Source organism: Salvelinus namaycush, chromosome 1 (assembly GCF_016432855.1).
Source record: "Salvelinus namaycush isolate Seneca chromosome 1, SaNama_1.0, whole genome shotgun sequence".
Taxonomy (NCBI): Eukaryota; Metazoa; Chordata; class Actinopteri; order Salmoniformes; family Salmonidae; genus Salvelinus; species Salvelinus namaycush.
The window spans coordinates 64,515,964-64,528,923 of record NC_052307.1 but is presented as its reverse complement, the minus strand read 5'-3'; the positions used below and the strand labels follow the sequence as shown (position 1 = coordinate 64,528,923).

At 44.7% G+C, this 12,960-nt stretch overlaps 1 protein-coding gene across 1 annotated transcript in view; it reads right to left on the bottom strand.

Moving 5' to 3' along the window:
- The window catches only part of LOC120047253 (disintegrin and metalloproteinase domain-containing protein 10-like), a 92,065-nt gene that overhangs the window by 12,468 nt on the left and 66,637 nt on the right, over window positions 1-12,960 (bottom strand). Inside the window, exons 4-6 of the mRNA XM_038992785.1 lie at window positions 10,248-10,406; window positions 3,039-3,139; window positions 2,214-2,381 (exon numbers count right to left, since the gene is read on the bottom strand). Of these exons, the coding sequence (XP_038848713.1) occupies window positions 2,214-2,381; window positions 3,039-3,139; window positions 10,248-10,406 (428 nt within the window). The remainder of the gene's footprint in view (window positions 1-2,213; window positions 2,382-3,038; window positions 3,140-10,247; window positions 10,407-12,960) is intronic.

Genomic DNA, 12,960 nt, shown 5'->3' with positions numbered 1-12,960 from the left:
CATCTGATTTGTTAGGCTATAGAACTCAGTCAGGAGGAACAAGTCTGCGATGCTGGGCGGGCTGGCTGAAGGAAGGAAGCCAACAACAACTGATCAGACCTACAGACAAACACTATTCTGTTTGTAATCCATTTCTTCTGGCGGAATTGAAGGGCAGGCCCTGGTTTTCCCACGCTGAATGACTCAGAGTGTGTGTGTATTAGGGCTGACCCCATTTAGTCGATTGTTTGGTCGATAGGCTGTTAGTCGACCGAGATTTCATTAGTCGAGCAGTTGCAAATTGATAAAAATAATTAATGGTGCACAAGACACCGGTCTGATTCGCACCGGTCTCAGTGGACTAATCCATTGCGGAAGCCACTCTAAGACATGCTACTGAAATTGTAAAAAGGCTATACTATGTAAGAATAATGGCGCAACACTGATAAATGAAATAATATTATATAAATGCGCTTTCTCCCGTGATGGATAGCGGGCGCTGTCCACGGTTCTGAAACTTAATCTTCAGTGAGCCATTGAATTGGTGCCTTTCCCTAAAGCCAATTCCTCCTTCGGCCGCCTTTCCTTTCAGTTCTCTGCTGCCAATGACTGGAACGAACTGCAAAAATCACTGAAGCTGGAGACTCATATCTCCCTCACTAGCTTTAAGCACCAGCTGTCAGAGCAGCTCACAGATCACTGCACCTGTACATAGCCCATCTGTATATAGCCCATCAAACTACCTCATCCCCATACTGTTATTTCTTTTTCTGCTTTGCACCCCAGTATGTACTTGCACACTCATCTTCTGCACATCTATCACTCCAGTGTTTAATTGCTAAATTGTAATTATTTCGCCACTATGGCCTATTTATTGCCTTACCTCCCTTATTTGCACACACTGTATAGACTTTTTTTCTATTGTATTATTGACTGTATGTTTGTTTATTCCATGTGTAACTCTGTGTTGTTTGTGTCGCACTGCTTTGCTTTATCTTGGCCAGTTCGCAGTTGTAAATGAGAACTTGTTCTCAACTGGCCTACCTGGTTAAATAAAGGTGAAATAAAAAGAAGAAAAAAAAGATGTTGCTATGTGCATAATAATGGTGTTGAGAACAATGCGACGGAGGCAGTAGCGGAGTGAGGAAACAGGGCATCAACTTAATTAGGTCTATAACCAATAACCTAACTGTTAAACGTGCCTGGCTTTATAAATCGTCCATGTACATCTTCAGAAATAAGACAGGTCCTGCTTCTGTTGACAGTTTGAGTGTTTGTTTTATAGCCTACTGATTGCGTGAGCACCAAGCCTCACGCAACTGCAACACAAATTCGTCTGTTTTTCAATCTTTGCTATGCTGTAATAAAGGCTTTGCAATTTTTTTTGTTATAAGTAATACCAGAGTCTGTTCTATTTTAGATAGTGTTGTTTACACTTCCAAACGGGCAGGGGGAAAGTATAATATTGTACTCCAACAGCACCTGTTTGCCACACAATACTCATTCAGAGCTTGCTCCTATATCCTCCTTTATCTTTATCTTCAATAGTTTCCACGGCTAAGTCAAATGTCTTCCACACATCTGACTTTCCTTTTCCCTCCTACGCAACCAGTAAACATCCAGTAAACATGTCCTCCTCATCCATTTTGCTGTCACGTGTTATGGCGTTCAGAGTTTGTTATAACCAATATATTGATGTGATTATGATAGGTTATAGGTCAGACCCTGTTGGTCAAGTGCATGCACTGCATACATGTTTTACGTAAAGAGATGTTTTTCCTAAACAAATTAGGTATTTCGGTTACAGAACCTCAGTCAGAAACAAGTAAGACAGGAAATGGCTGTAATTATGTTGCAGCTTCGGCACAGACAGCGGCGATAAACACTTGCTGTGCTGGGGTGCCTGTTTGCTGCAGCAGGGAGGAGAGCGAGACAACGCTCACCAGTCACACAGGCTCCCGCTGTCATTTAATTTTAACACAGCACGGCCATCGGGCTCCCTTCTTGAGTCATTTGTGTTTCTTATTTATTTAATCAAACAGTGAGCTTAAAGCATCAGACAAGCTCAGTGCATATAGTTAATTTTATTCAAAACACTTCGGGTGTGTCTATATATGGAAAAATACACTTTTAAAATGTAGACCAATAGAATAGTTGAAAGAACAGATGACTCTCGATCAACCAATATTTTTTTCCCGTCTGGGACAGCCCTAGTGTGTGTACAGCCTCAGTACCTGTGCGATGACAGCCTCTCTGGTGCCGTAGTACTTGAAGAAGAGGTGGTCAGTCTGGATGAAGAGCTGGCAGGTGTTCTTCTCTATCTGAGCTGCTCTCTTCTTCCTCAGGATCACCGGACCATGTCCATGGGACCTCTCCTCTTCCTCCACCACACTGCTGGGATACTGCAGAGACAACAACCAGAGGAACGACTACCATTAGTCAACTAGGAGGGAGAGATGGATGTGAGGGAGAGTGAGGTGGAACGAGGGGAGCTGGAAGAAGAGAGATAGGGGAGATAGATTGAGAGTGGGAAGCGGGAGGTTGAAAAAAAAAGACTAAGAAATGACATGAGAAGGTGACTAACAGGAATGTGTAAGGATTTCTGCCATTTTGGTCAGGGAAAAATCCCATGTCTTCAAATGTGGAGAAAGAGGGCCCTGGCTTCTGAAGGGAGGTCTTCCAGAACATGGGGAAATATTTCCTGACACACCCCTGGTCTGGTCTGACTCATCCCTGGGAAGAGAGAACACTAACTCCTCACCCTGCCAGATGATCTGTGACATCACTCTACTCAGTCATCCAATGTTCCACAGAGCTGAAAGGGATAAGAACCCAGGAACAATAAGAAGAATCTGGCTCTCGTTACAGCTCCAATAACAAGTTTGACTTAATCACTTCCATGTTTCCTTATCATGCTAACTGTTATTTTACCATGGAGCAAGAAGATGTGAGGTGGTTTGTATGGTCCTCCAGTACTGTGTCCAGAACGTTGTTGTACAGTATTGGTGAGTGCTGTATAGCTATAGGGTTGGTTTCACAGTGGGGTATTATCAGCTCACCTTGAGAGGCTCCTCCATAGCCGAGGCCTGGTACTTCTTCATTCTTTCAAACACTGAGTGGTCAGCACAGCCTCCCTCTGAGCCATACTTATGAGGGTAATCTGGGAGGAGAAGAGGAAACCATCAATATGAACTCAACCGTATTACCAGTAATATTGGTTCTCTCAGCTTCAGGCTAAACCTGTTTAGAATGGGAATGAAAAAGGTTGTACACAATAGCAGCCACAGTGTGGTCTCATCTACTCTATACAAGGCCCTCTAAAACATACCAGTGTAACCTCATCTACTCTATACAAGGCCCTCTAAAACATACCAGTGTAACCTCATCTACTCTATACAAGGCCCTCTAAAACATACCAGTGTAACCTCATCTACTCTATACAAGGCCCTCTAAAACATACCAGTGTAACCTCATCTACTCTATACAAGGCCCTCTAAAACATACCAGTGTAACCTCATCTACCCTATACAAGGCCCTCTAAAACATACCAGTGTAACCTCATCTACTCTATACAAGGCCCTCTAAAACATACCAGCGTAACCTCATCAACTCTATACAAGGCCCTCTAAAACATACCAGTGTAACCTCATCTACCCTATACAAGGCCCTCTAAAACGTACCAGCGTAACCTCATCTACTCTATACAAGGCCCTCTAAAACGTACCAGCGTAACCTCATCTACTCTATACAAGGCCCTCTAAAACGTACCAGCGTAACCTCATCTACTCTATACAAGGCCCTCTAAAACGTACCAGTATAATAACCTTACTATTCCTAGCAGCAACATTCTTCTGAGGGTGGAGATATCTTTCAGAGCAATATATGTCACTGTTCATTAGGACAGAAAGAAGCTGTAGTTAATATCTCTCGCTCTCGGCGTGTCTGTCAAGGCCTAACACAGTCTCTCTCTCTCTGTGTGTGTGTGTGTGTATGTGTGTGTGTGTGTAACAAGGCCTAACACACAGACTGTCTACGCTAACTGAAAGAATGAGTCTCTGTTCACCGCTGGCGTCTCCTTCTCCAGGCTGGAGAATAACAAAGCAGTCTTCCTCCCAAATTACATGTCACTTACTCACTCACTGCTCGACTTTCCTCTACTTTCCTCTCCCAGAGGCTCTGAAAAACACCAGCTCAATAAGGAGCAACACTACTACTTGCAACTACAGTATCCAGAAAAGTCCAGTATTCAGCAATACACCTTCACAATTACTAACACAGATCATGTCAAAGGACGGTCTGAAATACCACAGATTTTGCCACAGAGTTCAGATTTAAACCTACATCTAAGCAGTGACCGTGACCTTGCCCTCTGCTGACAAATAATGCCATTGCCCAGAACAACATGTGGTGCTGTGTCCCTCTGTGGACTGGCTGGCTGCTGGAGCATTCCCAATGGGACCAAATCAGTAAAAACAGACACAGAGCTGGGTACATTACAACCCAGCTAACATGGTGATCATCAAGAACACAGTTTGTTCACGGGCATCTGTCTAAAGCAGGTGCACAGATCCAATTTCCTCATAAAACGGAACATCATTTTGATTAACGCATCTAATTCAAATCTATTGACTCTGGTGTGATGTCACCCATTGAAGAGCAGCCAGCAAGCAAGTTGGAGAGCACCCTCCCTGTCATCACCATCCTGTTACTAAATGAGCCAATAAACAAGCAGTCTCACCATAGTACAGAGCTCCCCTGTAGAATGAGCTCAGCGATCACTATGCAGAACACAGAACTGCACAGTGAAACACTAATGAAAATGAGTAAACCATAGTGACACAGAACTCTTAGCAAAGAGCCATAATTGCCTGTGGAAATCTGAAAACTCTTATAATGGTTTTTTGTAATCTACACTCTTTACCTTCACAGCAGGCGTGAATGCTAATGAACTCCAATTACGGCTGTGTGTTTAGTCAACAGAATAACACAGGGCTTTCTACTTCTTCCCTTGTTGGCTTTATCTATTCACAGCAAACTACTTCTGCCATCTCTGTCTGATGTCAGTCCCTACAGAACAAAGCCATTTGTTCCAGGACGAAGACGCAGGGTTGGGAACAGGTATGGAGGACACACAGGGAGGCAGGCAGTTACTTTTCCCTGGTTAGGTTACGTGGCCATGGAAAACTTCTGACCCTTATTATGCAGGAGACGGAGGTAGGCAGAGTAACATATGGATATGCTGTTTTGGGTTTGGGCAGAGAGAGGTGAACTCAGGGGCCTAAGGCGGGGCTCTCTGGGCCTGGGGAATGGTGCAGTGTCAACCAGGCCTGACAGCTCTGTTGCTGTCTCAGCGGGCAGCATAACAGAGCAAGCAGGGTGAGGAGGAAGATGCGGTGTGTGTGTGTGTGTGTGTGTGTGTGTGTGTGTGTGTGTGTGTGTGTGTGTGTGTGTGTCTGTCACTAATGAGGACTCTGGGATAACAGAGCCATCTCTCCCTCCCCTGGGCTCCGCTTCAGATACCTGAGACAGGACTTCAAAACACAGGCCAACACAATCCCACAATCAGCACTTTGAATGTTTTAACCTATACACCGCAATTCAACAACCCTGAATACACAGAATAACTGAATGCATATGCCATCAATCAATCAGGCCGTTACTGTACAATGTGCTGATAATAAAACAAGGTCAGGTCAGACTGCTCTGTGATCAGTTCCTAGCAGAGATATTATTATCTCCCCAAGTTATCCCCAGATAGTAACAAGCAGTGAGATGGAGTCAATAACGCTGACTGCACGCTTCAATAGAGGTCTCCTCTCTCCACTGCATCTTTTCCCTAATGTACACAACACACAGTCGATGCCACTGCTCTAGTCAATAGCAAAAGCCCCCCTAATCACAACAAAAACACACACCAGTAAACACAAGCAATCAATCTTACAACTAGGATAATGTAATTACAGTACATGTATGCATCTCATTTAGTCTACAACAATCAGCACTCTTACATCCATCATAACCAGAGCCACCACAACATACTGGCATAGAAATGGACTCCAAATGGCTTCCCGAGTGGTGTAGCAGTCTACGCCACTGCATCGCAGTATTGAGGCATCCCTACAGCCTGGGGTTCGATCCCAGGCTGTGTCACAGCCAGCCGTGACCGGGAGTCCCATAGGAAGGCACACAATTGGCCCAGTGTAGTCTGTGTTAGGGGAGGGTTTGGCTCATCGCGCTCTAGCAACTCCTTGTGGTGGGCCGGGCGCCTGCAAGCTGACTTCAGTTGAACGTTGTTTCCTCCGACACATTTGTGTGGCTGGCTTCCAGGTTAAGCGAGCGGGTGTTAAGAAGCAGTGCGGCATGGTGGGTCGTGTTCGGATGACGTATGACTAGACGTTCGCCTTTCCCGAGCCCGTTGGGGAGTTGCAGCGATGAGATAAGATCATAACGACATAATGAATATCATGAAATTGGGGAGAAAAAAAGTGGAGGGAAAAAAATACAAATAATATTACAAGAAGATAAGATTTTTTTTTTTTATAAATAATATTAAATGGACTCCAAAGACATAAATAACACTCAGTACACAGTCCTATTCTTCAAAGTCCTTACAGGCATCATTTAGACGTATTGTGAGTGAGACTTAGTCCTCGTGAGTGGTTAGTCCTCAAAGCCCTCAGGCTGAGTCTGGCAGTGCTGGGAGGACATGGTGCAGCAGAGCTACTGTTATAAGCCTCCCAAATTAACCTGTCGGTCACCAGCCTGCATGACGGGAGCAGAAATGCCACCGCCACAAGCCAACGGGCATGTCACACTGTCTGCCAGCGACAGCAACACTATCACCTCCTTTTATCACACACCGGCGCAAAGGAACACACACTCTCCCCAAGGAAATTCAAGGAACATACACACACTCAGCTCCCAGAAACACAAACACAGTCCTAAAGAACACGCATCGCCGTAATGAGAACACAGTGCCGACAAATACACCTCAAAACTTGAGGAAAACACACTCAGTCCCAAAGAACACAAACTCAAGCCGAACAAAAGCACACACATACACACAGCTCTGCGACATACAAGTAAACACTACACTCAGCCAGCGTTTCACATTCCCTCAACCTTCCTAACCTCCTCTCCTCAGACAAATTTGGACAAACAGACATTTTAATTCACACTCTTCGATGGCAGAAAAGTGGTAAAAGAATTATTTTGGCACGTTATTTTATATTTCGCTTTTTTAATCAAAGTCAAGATAAGTGCTGCATGGTCAGGATGGTGTTCCTTAAAGCCTGGCCGTACTTACAGCACTATTGACTGACCGCAGTTCATTTGCATTCTGCTTTGCATATCATATGATGAGTCACCACAAAGCGCCACTAGTGGGCAGTCAGGACAACCGGTTGGAGGGGGAGAGAGTGGGCTCAGGGTCAACCTGTCCCCAGTTGTCAGTTGAGGAGAATGGCTCTGTACTGGACCGACCGAACAACAAAACGTTCTGCCCTGACAATGTGTTCTCTATTTCCAGATAGAAAGCTGTCATTGTCCCTGCAGTGAATGCCCTCATTCAGATGCCAATCAAAAGGCCTTTGCGAACAAGAAGCGAAGAAAGACAAAGTTGTGAAAGCCGGCAGAAATGGGAGTCAGAGTCAGTCACGCCTTTTCATTCTTCATTCCATCCCTCCACCATTTGTCCTCTCGCTCACCAACCCCGGCTTCAACAGGAAAGAGAATTCTAAAATTAGGTGCCAGTTTCTTCAAGGAAAAAAGCCTCTGCCGCAAAATGAACCTGTTTGAAGTGCATTTGAAGTGTGTCTTTGATGTCTGAAAACATCTAAATGCAGACAGGATATCTGTGAGGAGAGACTCATTAATGGGTTGATAAAGACACATTCCCAGGAACAGCAGCTTGACTAAAACAACTGCTGAAACCTGAATGTTACATTGAACGGAATGCGGCGGCAGGTAGCCTAGCAGTTAGAGCTTTGGGCCAGTTACCGAAAGGTCGCTGGTTCAAATCCCCGACCCAACAAGGTGAAAAATCTGACAATGTGCCCTTCAGCAAGGCACTTAACCCTAATTGCTTCTGTAAGTCGCTCTGGGTAAGAGCATCTGCTAAATGACAAAAACGTAAATGGAATGAAGATCTCAAACAGGTCTAATGGAAGATTGTCTTTACTCAGTCCCCTTGTACCAATATGGATTTGATACTTCATTGTGTTATAGGAATGTAGCCAAAGTCAGATTAATAAATGACTCAACTATGTGTTAATATACTGCTGATAACATGACACACTATGCAAATATAAATATGATGCACCACAAGGAGGCAGTGTGGAGCATGTTAACCCATAGTGGTGCCTAGTGGCACAAATGAGGTAAGAGTGTCTTTATAGGAGAGCTGCCATCAGTGCTATGACCGGATTTCACACGGCAGCATGACTTGACAGAACTTCTCTGTTTGGGGCATTCGCTTCATAGAGTAGTGAAGGAAAAAATATGAAATGGGGCCCTTCATGTAATGTCTCAGGCAATATGATCTGCTAAGGAAAGAAGAAGAAAAATGTGAAGAGCACAAATAATAGGTAGGGCATAACTACCTCAAATCCGGTACTGTGGCAGTCACCAAGCCCTGCAGTACTATTGAGGGGTTCAGATGACAGCCTGTTATTGGATGACACTGAGAGACAGAAAGGGAAGAGGAACAGAAAGGCTCTGTTCACACCTTCAGATAAACAGACAGAAAGAAAGAGGGATGGGAGGAGGAATAGAGGGTGAGAGCTTTGACACCTCATACATACATAGAAAATTAAAAGGGAAAGGAAAAAGAGAGAGCAGGCCTACATTGTGGAGACGAAGCGTGAGAGAAAGGTTCTCTGATTGCAGGCTCATGCTGGGCTGGTTGTGCCTGTGTGTCAACAGGCAGGCTGGCTATGAATCAGACCCATCTGAGGAAAAGAGGACCAAGTAACACAGGGTGGGCCTCCACGATGCTTCCTCCCTGCCTGCCTGAGGTGGCTGCTCTCTGGCCTGTACTGGGATGAGAGCGGGGTGTGGTCTCTAGAGCTTAGCCCACACCCACACCTCAGATCAACCTAGAATTGGTGGGCTGGTTGCTAAGGAAGATGACTCACTCCCTGGCACTGGGATTGACGTCTCATCCTGACTCCACATCAATCATCAGGGCTCAGCCTAACCCTAACCGTGTGTGTGTGTGTGTGTGTGTGTGTGTGTGTGTGTGTGTGTGTGTGTGTGTGTGTGTGTGTGTGTGTGTGTGTGTGTGTGTGTGTGTGTCTTGCCACAGTGTTCCAGTGCAACCTTCCTCAGCTCCCCTTCCTCTGGCTCATTCCACAGTTAATCTGACATGACCTTAACTTGACCTTATTCCTGGCTAAATGCCCAATGTAAACTCCCCTTGGATAGACCTCTCCTCTGACAGCTCTGCATTGTATTTGAACCGTAGACCTCCACTCTCCTCAGTATGCACTCCACAGCCTTTAAGACCTTACCTCCAAGCCTGGAGAAACCTGTCCTGTCCCACCCCCCATCCTTCAGTCCATTTAGGCACACATTCATCCATCCATCATCGTCCATATCATTGCTCTCAAGAAATACCTACAGCAGAGAATCGCCTTTCAGTGTCACTATCTAAAGTCCCTGTCCTGTCACAGTGTGACGCCTACTGTTCTCTATGATAGGGAGGGATGTGTGTGTAGCAGAGGTGGAGAGAGAAAAGCTGGTACAGACGAGCCAGCATGGATTAGTCACCGCTGTCAGTGGCTGAACACAACTGTAATTAAAAAGAGCACAGTCATGGTACAGCTATTTAGAGCTGCTACAGCCAATTCAATCCATTTCATGCTCATGACGGAAAAAAATGGCTTTTCAAAGCGAATAACACTGACAATACTGTGGTGTTAACAAGCCATCCACTGTGCTTCCAATAATAACCATCTTTGCCTGCACAAAATATGTGTTATTTGGAACAAAATTGTATTCACACTGCTGAATAGGATAATGAACTAATTTCTAAAGCTATATCCCTAAAAAATGATCAACACTTATACGCACACCCAGAGTCATACGGTATGGGCAATACTGTCTGAATCAATATAGCAAAAGCATTAAAGAACATGTCCTTTAAGTCTATAAAATATGGCTGTCATTAATTTAATAGGTAGAAAACATTTTAGTGCTGTGGGCACCATTTACTTCAGCAGACCTGCAGGGTGACTGGCAGAGGAGAGCAGTGAATCAAGTATACTCACTGATGTCCCCCTCGTGGTAGATGACTGAGTGGTAGGGCACGTCCTTGTCTCTGAGGTACCTCTCCGAGGGCTCCACGTAGTACATGCCCTGGTGGGTCTGGATGAAGCCTTCAAACCTGCCGTTCACCACCGAGCCGTGGGTCAAAGTGCCCTTCTCACCTGGAGGAGAAAGACTAGGTCAGGAAGGGTGGTCAACTCAACTCTATTCAGTTGGGGGTAGGAAGAAAGTCAATGCTCAACGTGTGAGAGAAACACTCAAAACATACAGACCAATGCAAGCTGACAAACAGAACATAATGCGGACACACACACACAGCTCTAGACATTGAGCAGATGGTAGACCGTGAGCTGTTCCTGGTGGGAATACCGTCTTGGACAGAGTCAGGGTGGGACGCAGCATATCCCTGTCTGTCTGGATCATAAAGACTCATCCCTGCTCCCCTCATCTGACCTTCAAATCAGACAAATAATGACTTAGTAATAAGAGCTTGTACTGGTTAGTGTCAGGGAAAATCAAAGAATAGTTTCTTACGCAAAAGGCACAACTAAAGCTTGAAGAATCAAGGAACCAGTGAGAAAGAAGGATAAAGGGAGTAAGAGGGAATAAAACAAAATGCTGTCAGGGCATAGCAGAGTCTATTAAACATCATCCGCCTTTGAACCAAACAGAGAAAGTCTGGCCGACAAAAAGGAATGGTTTTCATGTGTGTCAAGAGCAAGCGTCTTGAAAAACCTTTTCCATCAGCAGCTATGCAGGTTGGAAGAAAAACTCCCACTCCCAATTAAACCTGTGTTATAAAAACAGCACACTCTGGAGGGCTATAATTGAAAAGGACATAGATGACTGGCAACTCAATTGGAGAAGATAACTAAATCAGGGAGAGAATAAGACTTGTTTTCCTCAGGATAGGGAAGCCCAACTTCATTTTATCTGTCTCTCTTCAGTTCTGTATTGGTTGTGAAAATGTTGGAGCGTTTGTCTCATAGCTATCCTGAGGGACCATTGCAGTTTAACGTAGACAGAGAAACACAGCCAACCAGCCAGCCTCTCTCCCCAGTTAGGTTTGTGTTTCCAGAGGAAAGAGGCCCAGTAGGCCCGCTGGGGGCCGTCTGCTCTGCTCTCCTGCTGGAGATAACGAGAGCAGCAGAACACACAGCTGTCCCATGGAGCATCCAGCTCTTTCTCCCTAAATCTCTGTCTGTGTTCCAAGGGCCCAGAGTCCTCTCTGGTTTTTCCAGGCCCTAGCCATGCAGTTCGTCAGAAAACACTGGGACGGGACACTAACTGGTATTTGTAGCAGTTTTGATACTGAAAGTGAGAAAAACAAAGTGCTTTCCATTAATGCTACTGCTGTACATTAGGCACATATTAGATTAGAGTAATAGCAAACCACAGTCAATAACAGAGGTGCTTGCTCAAAATAATACTGTACTGTAAACTAGATTACCTCCATCTAAACAAAATTAGCAGGATACTAGGGAAAGGAATGTTGAGCTATGCTGAGACCATTTATTGACAGTAATAACTGTCACTTTAGATGACTTCATGTGTCATTTCTGCTGTCCCATTTTCTTCATAATAATACATGAATAATACTTTCCCCACAGACAGCTTGGAGATCAGAGTGAGGACCAATTTAATCTGTTGTTTTATACTGGGCAGCACTTGGTAACATTAAAGAGGGCCCTATGGTTTTTGATATAATTTCAGGGACAGATTCTCCCTTCTGATCTCCAGAAGGCACAGCTTGGGCACTGCTCATTTGCCCAGAGAGGAAGCCCTTCATCTGGGCATGAAAGGCCAGTGCAGAGGGGTTTAGACCCATCCTCTGCGCACATATGGATCAAGTCTGATTATTGTGCCAAGGAGTGCTCAGAACTCAGACACGGATACCCTCACAGCCTCAGCAAAGGGAGAACTAATAATTCCTAGTTTAAGTCAGGAGAATACGGCGCTTCCCAAGGGCAACTGACAAGACTTTTATATCAGAGAAGGAGAGAAAAGAACACGCAACACTAATGAGAGCTGGGTTAATGTGGCCGTATAGACAGTGGAAATTGAATATTCTTTACCCCGGTACCTAATCAGAAACCCTACTGCAGTCCAGATACAAGCAGCTTCACTCCAATTATGGGAATTCCACTAGACTGGGACCAAGGTAACCACCTAATTTAGTTCATGAAAATGCCTGGTCCCCAAAGTGCTAAGTGGGCTAATGTAAAGTAAGGAGAGTGGAGTCTGCTGGTCTTTATGAGGGGCAAATGAGAAAATGAATGTATAGGCCTATCTGATCACACATAATAGAGAGGTCTGGTCTCTGGCTCTCTACTAGCTTACAGTACTTCACTAGCAGCTGGGTTCTACTCCCATCCCAGTACAGACAGCTATTAGCTACAGGTGGAGGAGAAAGGGACTCAAGGGAGAATGGGACTTGGGATATGACCTATTTACCTCCAGTTCATGGTTCTTCGATTATCAGGCAGAGGCCAACTGATGAGCAACTGCATTTAACACAACACATAATGCCGGATATGTACAGTGCCTTCAGAAAGCATTCACACCCCTGGACCTTTTCCTCATTTGGTTGAGTTACAGCCTGAATTTAAATTTGATTAAATTTATATTTTTGGGTCACTGGCCTACACACAATACCCCATAATGTAAAAGTGGAATTAAGTTTTTAGAAAGGTTTGTTTATTAATTAAAAATGAA